The sequence below is a fragment of the Sinocyclocheilus rhinocerous genome, unplaced genomic scaffold (genome assembly GCF_001515625.1).
Source record: "Sinocyclocheilus rhinocerous isolate Xijiao unplaced genomic scaffold, SAMN03320098_v1.1 scaffold1222, whole genome shotgun sequence".
Taxonomy (NCBI): Eukaryota; Metazoa; Chordata; class Actinopteri; order Cypriniformes; family Cyprinidae; genus Sinocyclocheilus; species Sinocyclocheilus rhinocerous.
In genome coordinates, this window is record NW_015640234.1 from 125,418 (window position 1) to 135,782 (window position 10,365).

Genomic DNA, 10,365 nt, shown 5'->3' on the forward strand with positions numbered 1-10,365 from the left:
GCAGCTGTGAGCATCAGGTTGGAGGTGAATACACCGCCCAGCCCTGAGTGCTCTCAGCTGGACGTCTGGTTTCTCGGTGTAGAGCATGGCTCTCAACCACGTTCTGCTCTGGTTCCTTTCTTCCCGGAGGTGCATGAGGAAGTGACGTAGTCGTGGATGACCCCTTTTACAGCCAGAAGCCGCTCGTCTCCTTCCTCCGTCCTCACTACCCTCGATGGCGGGGCGGCTAGGGGGTGCATAGACATTCCCCAGGAGGAGAGAGCGATTGCTGGTGCACCTGTGCCTGCAAAACGCCGCCACTTGGAGGAATAGTCCGTGTCTCCCGTCCAAAGCCTGTAAGCTGTCGGCGGCTCTCGCTGCCAAAGCTTACAGTGCTGCGGGCCAAGCTGCCTCTGCCCTGCATGCCATGGCGATCCTGCAATTTCACCAAGCCAAGGTTTTAACAAATGCACGAGGGTAGTACCGACCCGAGGTTGATGCAGGAGCTGCGCACGGTGACTGACTTCGCCCTCAGGGCGACGGAAGTCACGACGTGGTCCCTCAGGAAGGCGATGTCCACTCTGGTGTTCCAGGAGCGCCATCTCTGGCTCAGGCCTGTGCGGCGACACTGTCGAGGGCTGTGCCCAGCAGTTCTCGGCAGTACAACAGCAGACTGAGGCCATACAGCACATCTTGCCCCGACGTAATCTTCCAGCTGCCACCGTTTTCTCGCGGGCCATGTCTCAGCCTGCTCGTCGCCGTGGGCGCCCTTGGCTAGGGGGTACGTTGACATTCCCCAGGTGGAGAGAGCGGTTGCGGTGCATCTGTGCCCGCAAAACGCCGCCACTTGGAGGAATCGTCCGCGTCTCCCGACCAAAGCCTGTAAGCTGTCGGCGGCTCTCGCTGCCAAAGCTTACAGTGCTGCGGGCCAAGCTGCCTCTGCCCTGCATGCCATGGCGATCCTGCAATTTCACCAAGCCAAGGTTTTAACAAATGCACGAGGGTAGTACCGACCCGAGGTTGATGCAGGAGCTGCGCACGGTGACTGACTTCACCCTCCGGGCGACGGAAGTCACGACGTGGTCCCTCAGGAAGGCGATGTCCACTCTGGTGGTCCAAGAGCGCCATCTCTGGCTCAGGCCTGTGCGGCGACACTGTCGAGGGCTGTGCCCAGCAGTTCTCGGCAGTACAACAGCAGACTGAGGCCATACAGCACATCTTGCCCCGACGTAATCTTCCAGCTGCCACCGTTTTCTCGCGGGCCATGTCTCAGCCTGCTCGTCGCCGTGGGCGCCCTCTTGCGTCCTCCACACCGGCTCCGCTCCAAGCTGAGACATCATAGAGGCCATGTCTCAACTCGCCCGCCATCTCCTCCTCTGGAGTCAGACGCAGCTCAAATCGCTGCACGCCGTCCACATACCGGGGGAGCTCAATCATGCGGCCGACGCGCTCTCACGACAGCTCACTTTCCCCGGAGAAGGGCGACTTCATCCCCAGATGGTTCAGCTGATCTGGAGTCGATTCGGGGAAGCTCAGGTGGACCTGTTTGCTTCCCACGAGTCCTCCCACTGCCAGTTGTACTATTCCCTGACCCAGGCCCCCCTGGGCACGGACGCACTGGCACACAGCTGGCCTCGGGCTCTACGCAAGTATGCGTTTCCCCCAGTGAGCCTACTCGCACAGACACTGTGCAAGGTCAGGGAGGACGAGGAACAGGTCCTGTTGGTTGCGCCTTTCTGGCCCACCCGGACCTGGTTTTCAGAACTCATGCTCCTCATGACAGCCCCTCCCTGGCGCATCCCCCTGAGGAAGGACCTCCTTTTTCAGGGGCTGGGCACCATATGGCACCTCCACGTGTGGCTTCTGGACAGGATGCGGCAGACCTAAGTGATCTGCCATCAGCGGTGGTAGACACTATCACTCAGGCTAGAGCTCCTTCTACGAGCCTTTAATAACTGCAGAAGGAATTATAACTTGGTTAGATTATTGTTTGCATAAGGAAAACTCGGGAGGAACTTCTGATTTGATTTCTGTTAAGCTTATCTGTAATCTATATATTTCCCCAATAAAAAAAAGAAATTGTATAACATTTGAACTGATTCTGAACATTTTGGTCTACCACTGATAACAGCAGGCAGAAATTTTAAAGGTACATTACAGGTTCATTAGAAGTAATTCACTTCTATTGTTCAAGTAACCTCTATTTTAGCAAAGAAATCAGTCAAATAATTTGTAAGAATCAACATTATGCTACAAATGCTGCTGATTACGCTAAACATGTATTGAACACAGCATAAAGATCTACTTTATAAAGGCATTGATCTTACCTCTGTATTCTGACTTGTCACAGACAAGTTTAAGCTCTTGTTTTCAATCACTGAGTTGGAATCCAAATTCTGGCACTGATCTAAGACATAGAGATGAGACTTTTTTTTTTTTTTAGTTTAGGCTAAAAACAGGGATCAAACATAATGCTGCATTGGAGATTTACTGCAGTACCTCCACTAATCAAAGCAGGACCTTCAGTCAGACTAAGTCTGTCCACCTGCTCCTCCATTATGCCAACTGTCAATAAGAGCAAGAGCAAACAAATACATTTTTGTATTTAAAACGTTTGTTGTTTGCATGATTTCCCATTCGTTTGTGAATAATGTTAAAGGCGTAATTTCCGGATTTGTTTCAATAGCCAATATGCCTATATGCCTACTCCAATATGAGTCTTTATACTGACACCTGTATCTGTTTATACAGATAAAGTGAACCACACATCTTTTACATTCCAGCTATACAGCATGACATAAGTTACAGGACTGACTTCTGCTTTTATGAACTGTTCATTGTTTTACATGGAGTTTCTTATAAGATTACTTCCTGCAAAGCATGCAAAGTAAACTCACCGGGTGACAGTAATGTCAGTGCTGAGGGCTGTAGAACGAAAACAGAAAGAGACAAAGTTTTACAGCATGTAGTAAGGGCTATTTTATCACGGTGGAACACAAAAGACTGTCAAACTCAAACAAAAATACCATACAATAGTTCATATACATCCATATACACTACCGTTCAAAAGTTTGGGGTCAGTATGTTTTTTTTTCTTCCCAGCAAGGGCACATTATTGATCAAAAGCGACAGTAAAGACATTTATAATGTTTCATGAAAACTTCAAATACATGCTGTTCTTTTGAACTTTCTATTCATCAAAGAACCCTGGAAAAAAATTTATCGTGTTTTCCACAAAAAGAAACATTTCTTGAGTATCAAATCGGCGTATTAGAGTGATTTCTGAAGGATCATGTGACACTGAAGACTGGAGTAATGATGCTGAAAATTCAACTTTGATCACAGGAATAAATTACATTTTAAAATATATTAAAAGAGAATAACAGTTATTTTAAATTGCAATAATATTTCACAATATTACTGTTTTACTGTACTTTTGATCAAATAAATGTAACCTTGGTGAGCACATTAAGAAAATACAAAAAACTTTTGAACAGCAGTGTAGATATGAAAATCTGGAAATCTTCCCCTCCAGCATAATAATTTTTTATTCATCAAAGAACCCTGGAAAAAAATGTATCGTGTTTTCCACAAAAAGAAACATTTCTTGAGTATCAAATCGGCGTATTAGAATGATTTCTGAAGGATCATGTGACACTGAAGACTGGAGTAATGATGCTGAAAATTCAACTTTGATCACAGGAATAAATTACATTTTAAAATATATTAAAAGAGAATAACAGTTATTTTAAATTGCAATAATATTTCACAATATTACTGTTTTACTGTACTTTTGATCAAATAAATGTAACCTTGGTGAGCACATTAAGAAAATACAAAAAACTTTTGAACAGCAGTGTAGATATGAAAATCTGGAAATCTTCCCCTCCAGCATAATAATTTTTTTGTGTTCCAGAGAAGAAATATGACATGGGGATGAGTAAAACATCCACAAAAATATGTGCATTAATGCAAATTAAGGGAATGAAGTTATACTGAAGCAGGAGTAATCTTCCCGATCTCCTGAGCAATAACCATCCCACCTGCTGAAAAAAGAGGGAAAAAATGCAAATATATGTAGAAAAAATGCATTATTGCTTAATTCTTTAACACTTCACACATAAAATCAACTTATCTCCTTGCAGTCTTGATTTATGATAGTTTAGCTTATTTTAAATATAAGAGAGGCAAATTAACATTTCATCCAAAAACAGTCACTCACGCTCATAACGCTCCGTTTTGTATTGAATAATTCTTTTTTCTAAACTGGGATTGATATCTGCTATAATTTTCTGCAGAACGTCCAAATTATGTTCACCCAAAAGGTCTTCCTTCTCCATGTCCAAAAACAACTGCAACAACGTCTAAAACACATGATTGTTCATAGAAAGTTTAGTCAAACATCACAGTCTTGTCACATGCAGAGATGTGATGTCTCTCACCGTGTCCTTCTCCAGTTTTTTGCGCGATAGTGTTTTCAACAGTAGGAATTTGATGTTTTTCAGGTCCTGCTCACAGATGGACTCTGACAGCTCGTACAACAACTGTCTGAAATCCAGAAAGAAAGAAAAAATACTTATGAGTATTACAAAGGAACTATAAAAACTTAAGGTTCCTTGTAAACAGTCGCCCCACAAAGACACTATATCAAACCTCACTGCATTAATTACCTTGCACGTTTTTTGGATAGCAGATATTTTCCAGGTCAGCATTCTGGCCTTTGACCTGAACAAACACGTCTCTGTTAGTAACAGCTGCATCCTCACCTGTATGGGGATATTTGTTGACTGTAGGTTGTGCCGTTGGTTTGTTTATAATCATCTGAGGTCAGATTGCGTATCAGGCTGTTTCGTTTCATGATCCTGAGCAGCTCTAGAAGCAGAGACGGATCCTCACATGACAGCTGGTTCCTCTTCTCCAGAAGACTGAACAGCTGTCCGGCTGAGCTCACGGTGCTGAGGTCTTTCAGACTCAACAGATCAGAGCAGAGGAACACCAGGTCCTGCACCTCATCGCCAGTGAGAGACTCCTGCACTTTTAACAGCACCCGCTGAAACTCCAAGTCCATCTAGATAACACATGCATAACACTGCTGCAATAAAATTAACATTGATTTTACATACTATTTAATACATTTAAATTTACCACAGGCAAGCCCATAGTAAATAAAGTTAAAGACGAAGACTGCAGGCCCTTCTGTGAAGTGCAAACCATTTTTCAGCCTGCCATGCCATATCACAAGAGATACAACCAAAACAAAGTTATCTTTTTTGTTTTAAATTTACACTTACATGTAGAGAATATAAGTGAATTTGAATTTTTTAAATGTATATTTTAATATAGTAGGCTATATAATGCCGCATTTAGTTTTGGTTTATTATAGATTATTGACCTTTAGTAGTAAAATGTTTGGGCATCTCTGTTCTTGTCACAAACGAGACTCCCGCCGTGCCTCCCGCTCACCACCAGAGGGAGCTCTCTCCCGAGTTTTGAACTTCATCCGGACTACACACACATTCACACACACTCACATACCCGGCTCTGATTACCCCTGCACCTGACTCTCGTTAAGTGGACTATTTAATCAGCTCTCAGACTCGCCCTCATTGCGAAGTCTTGTATTGCCCCGGTGTACATTTCTGAGCGTTTCTTCCCGTGTCTGGCCTCTCTGTTTATTCCCGTACTCTTGCTATTGTTCTCTGATTACTGATTGTTTGCTGCCTGCCCCGACCCTTTTGCACGTCCCTGACTAACGATTTGGCTTCTCTCCTCTGTTGTGTTTGCTGGTGTCTGACCTTGTCTGTTTATTACGATTTCAATAAAGCTGCAGATGGATCTTCACTCTGACGTCTCGTTACAGTTCTGTATATTCTCTCACATGGTCCAAAAATTGTGGAGTTTGTTTGCTTGACCAATTTTAAATGTTCCTATTATTACCGTAAGGTAAAACTTTATTTTACTTGTTTTAACCACAATGGCCATTTTTGTGTCATGGCCCACAACATATTTAAAACTGGGCCTCAAACACATTGACATTGTGCACACATGTTTTATTGGGTCTTGGGTTTCATTATATGGCAGGTGGAGATTTGGGGAGTTTAACCATCTACGCGCTGCGGAGTATGCGCCTTTCATCTCCGGAATCAGCGCTTAATCAGCCGAGCATGGACACGACATTCTCTTCCACTCCCTTGATGAATCCTCGCCTGGCTCTTCCAAACAAATTCGACGGAGACCCCACGAAGTGTAAGGGATTTCTTTTGCAATGCTCCTTGTTTGTCAACCAACAGCCTGCGATGTACACCACTGATATCAGCCAGATCTCCTTTGTATGTTCACTCCTAACTGGGAAGGCTTTGGAGTGGGCCACGGCAGTATGGAGGGAGGATGGATCAGCTTTCCCCACATTTAGTACTTTTCTCCGACGCTTCCGAGAAATATTCGAACATCCTGAAGGAGGTAAAGATGCGGATAAAAAATCCTAATAAAATAAACCTGAAACAGCAAACTCAGCAGACACAACTTTGCCATAGAAACCAGCAGACACAGGGAAATGTGGCTGTTGCAGGAAGAAAGGTTTCCACTGTGAACACAGCAAGACAGTGTTGTAGTTGCACCAAACACACAGAGAAAAACAAAACTACCACAGAATTGAACATTTAATATAGGTTACAAAAACTGCCCTTCTTATTAGGTGAACACAAGAACTGCTGCAGTGTCAGTTTCCACCACATTTTACTGTCTCACTCTAATTTGTCATTTGTAGTATTTTAATTTTTCTTTTAGGTGTAACTTCTTCCTTATTTCTCTGTATATTGTTCTTGTAAAATTTCTGTTCTGTACATTTTCTATTTCTTTCTCATATTTCAATTTATGTACATTGTTTAGCAATGTTATTGTCGGGCTTTATCTGTATGCAGCTCATCTGTAAAGCCTTGGCAATTTGAATAAATATTTGACGTGTTATTCTCAGCTCAGACAGGTTTGGTCACACTTCAGCTTTTACTCGAAATCTGTCTTGTTACTGGAAAAGCTGTTATCTTCAGCTGAATTACTGTCATCCTACTAAAATCTAGTTAGGTAAGTGTCGCAATTTTTTGTTACTGTTCGGCAATGCTTTGATGTTAGTCACTCTAGTGACTCATAACTGTGCCAGACATATAGCTTGAACTTTTTGCGCACTTTGTATTTGTAAGTTTTAATTTTGGGTTATTCCAATCTATATAACTTCCTGGTCACGTGACCAAATTATATCACACCAGTTGTAATATCTTCACACAATCCTGACACACATCTTACTGGATCTTAGATCTTGCTGGATCTGTCTGCTGCTTTTGACATGGTTAACCACCAGATCCTCCTGTCTACCCTATTGGCAAAGGGCATCTCAGGAACCGCACTATATATGTGTGTGTATGTATAAAAATCAAATCAATTATATTTGAATGGTCATGTGAACTAATGGTCTAATGGTCACTTTGCCTGTAATATATCTGCAAAAATGCCAAACCATCAGCCTTGGATATGAATAATCAAAAAATAGATGTTGTACCATTAATGTATAGAGGAGCTTTCCCTTTATTGAAAGTTGTCCATGGCTTTTAGTATTTTAAAATCTCATGAAGATATACATGTTGAGCAACATTTCTCCTGATGTGGGCATGAATGTAAGGTCCTTAAACTTATGTTTCCTCACACAAACTTTTGAATTATTGAATGAATATTAATAGACAAATCAAATTTGAAAATGCCCTTACAGACAAGCTGGTTTAATGGTTGTAGGAATTAATGGTACAGTGGATTATGCACTAGTTTAGGACATTTGAGGCCTGTTGGCTCATGGAGACCCAGGTTCAAAGTCTTTTGGACTAACAGGAATTTCATGCTGATCTAAGAACTCAGAATAATTACAGATTGAACCATTTTGATTGAAAAGTTGAGACGCAAAAATAATTCCATTTTAAAACCAATTATCAAAGTTTTTTGTTTATACAGAAGATTCTTATTATTCCAGATTAGATAAGAGTGAGGTGTAAAATTGTGTTTAAAAATGAAGGACCAAGCTAATAACATTTGCCTACAAAAAGGGACAATTTGATAGAAATTTTCATAATGCTATAATTACACATTAATAAGTAGCTTAAACCACCTAGTTTGGAAAAAATAACATTAGACGAGGGCTTATTGACATCGTTCTTTATACAATTTATTTTAAAGGTATGATGTGTGTCAGGATTGTGTGAAGATATTACAACCGGTGTGACATCATCGGGTCACATGAGCAGGAAGTTATATAGATTTGAATATTTAAAAAATGTATTTACATAAATGTTATGTCTTATATGCTGCATGTATGTATAAATACATTGTAGGTGATTTGAGCTCTTTAGATAAAACAACCACAAAGTTAAATAGATTTATTAAGACATTCAGTTTACTTACATATTTATAAAAGATCATATAAAAGCTAAAAATGGTCTTTATCTATACTTAAAAGGTTAGTTAACCCAAAAATGAAAATTCTGTAATTAATTACTCACCCTCATGTCGTTCTAAACCCGTAAGACCTCCGTTCATCTTCGGAACACAAATTAAGATATTTTTGATGCATCCCGTGAGCTCTCTGACCCTCCCATAGACAGCAAGGGTCCTCACACGATCAAGGTCCAGAAAAGTAGCAAGGACATCGGTAAAATAATCCATGTGACATCAGGGGTTCAACCGTAATTTTACGAACCTTGCTACGTTGATTGTGTAAGGATCCTTGCTGTCTATGGGAGGATCAGAGAGCTCTTAGATTCCATCAAAAATATTTTAATTTGTGTTCCAAGATGAATGTAGGTCTTACGGGTTTGGAACAACATGAGGGTAATTAATGACAGAATTTTAATTTTTGGGTGAACTATCCCTTTAATCTATTTGCTAAACTACACATGTAAAAGGATCACGTTTTTAGTGTTTTATGGAATAATGCACATATTTAACCAAGTTTATTGTGTATTTTGCACTTTTGAGACACTTCCTAACTTGACGTGCACAAATTGTGAGGACTCTGATGCTTAAAACAATTATCATCCATATATTATTATGAATCCTGATATTGTGCTTTTAAATGAGATCCGAACGAGATACAGCATGAGCCATGACTATTATGCGATTACATATAAATCAATGCTGAAGAAAAGATCGAACGAATGTCCAAAATAAGCCCAACTTTACCGCACCCTGTCCAAACACACAGCTGGAGATGGGGAAAGAGAGTCGTACTTCGTTTTTTTTTTATCGGCATAGTCGATCTCGTTCACAAGAAATGGGAGAACGAAGGATTAAGTTAATAAATCACGGATTCATTAAAGATTGACGCCTATATTGTACCCTGTAGAAAAGGACCACTGAAGAAATCAATGAATCAGTTTTTTTTGGTTAAAGAGGAATAGGGGTGACAAAAATCCATACCAATAAACCAATGCATTACAAACTCATTCTTTAATTTTTGATCTGCTTTGATCACTGATTTATTTTTATTTTACAATCATTCCAATAAAAGAAAATTAAAACAACAACAAGCTTATTCTGCGAGTCTTGTGCTCTAGAAAACACTTTTTTTTTTCGTGAGCACAGTAACGTAGTCTTAGATCATGGTAGAGAAGTGATCTACAAGTCAAGGTCCATACAATCTTTTTCTTACCTCTCTGTAAGTTAACGTAAATCATCAGCAACCTTAGTTCTTCTCGATGTGAAGATCAGGGCTCGTTTCAAATGTTAATTTGAACATTGCGTTCTACTGTACATATCGAAACTATAGTTTGTGGACACGCCTCCTCTTCTACTACTTCCTTTATTTTAAGGCTCAGAGCAGGGTTGACTTGGTTTAGTTTTCGGTGTTCCACAGACATACATTTACAGCCAAACGGCGACAACTTCTAAACGGCGTATTACTTAAAGGCCTATACTATTATCGTGAACGTGGAAAACGAATAATATTCCACAACCTTTCTTTCATTCTTCTTCGTCTTCTTCTTTTGATTAATGGCGGATTGCAAACTTTTAGGTGCATCCCGCCACCTGCTGTACAATAGTGTGTACCATGTCATTTTAAAGGGGTCATATGATGCTGCTAAAAAGAACATTATTTTGTGTATTTGGTGTAATGAAATGTGTTTATGCGGTTTAAGGTTAAAAAAACACATTATTTTCCACATACTGTACATTATTGTTTCTCCTCTATGCCCCGCCTTTCTGAAACGCGTCGATTTTTACAAAACTAATCGGTCTGAAAAGCGAGGTGTGCTCTGATTAACCAACTATCCAGTGCGTTGTGATTGGCCGAAAAGCTCAAGCGTGTGACGGAAATGTTACACCCCTTACCATACTGTGATGCCGTCT

General features: G+C 40.9%; 1 protein-coding gene across 1 annotated transcript in view; it reads right to left on the minus strand.

Annotated features, from left to right (window-relative positions):
• LOC107752597 (caspase-8-like) overlaps positions 1-9,955 on the minus strand; it is an 18,071-nt gene extending 8,116 nt beyond the window's left edge. Inside the window, exons 1-8 of the mRNA XM_016568609.1 lie at positions 9,668-9,955; positions 4,746-5,047; positions 4,422-4,527; positions 4,202-4,343; positions 3,976-4,025; positions 2,877-2,904; positions 2,479-2,544; positions 2,307-2,386 (exon numbers count right to left, since the gene is read on the minus strand). Of these exons, the coding sequence (XP_016424095.1) occupies positions 2,307-2,386; positions 2,479-2,544; positions 2,877-2,904; positions 3,976-4,025; positions 4,202-4,343; positions 4,422-4,527; positions 4,746-5,047 (774 nt within the window). The 5' untranslated portion in view covers positions 9,668-9,955. The remainder of the gene's footprint in view (positions 1-2,306; positions 2,387-2,478; positions 2,545-2,876; positions 2,905-3,975; positions 4,026-4,201; positions 4,344-4,421; positions 4,528-4,745; positions 5,048-9,667) is intronic.
• Between the last annotated feature and the right edge of the window lie 410 nt (positions 9,956-10,365).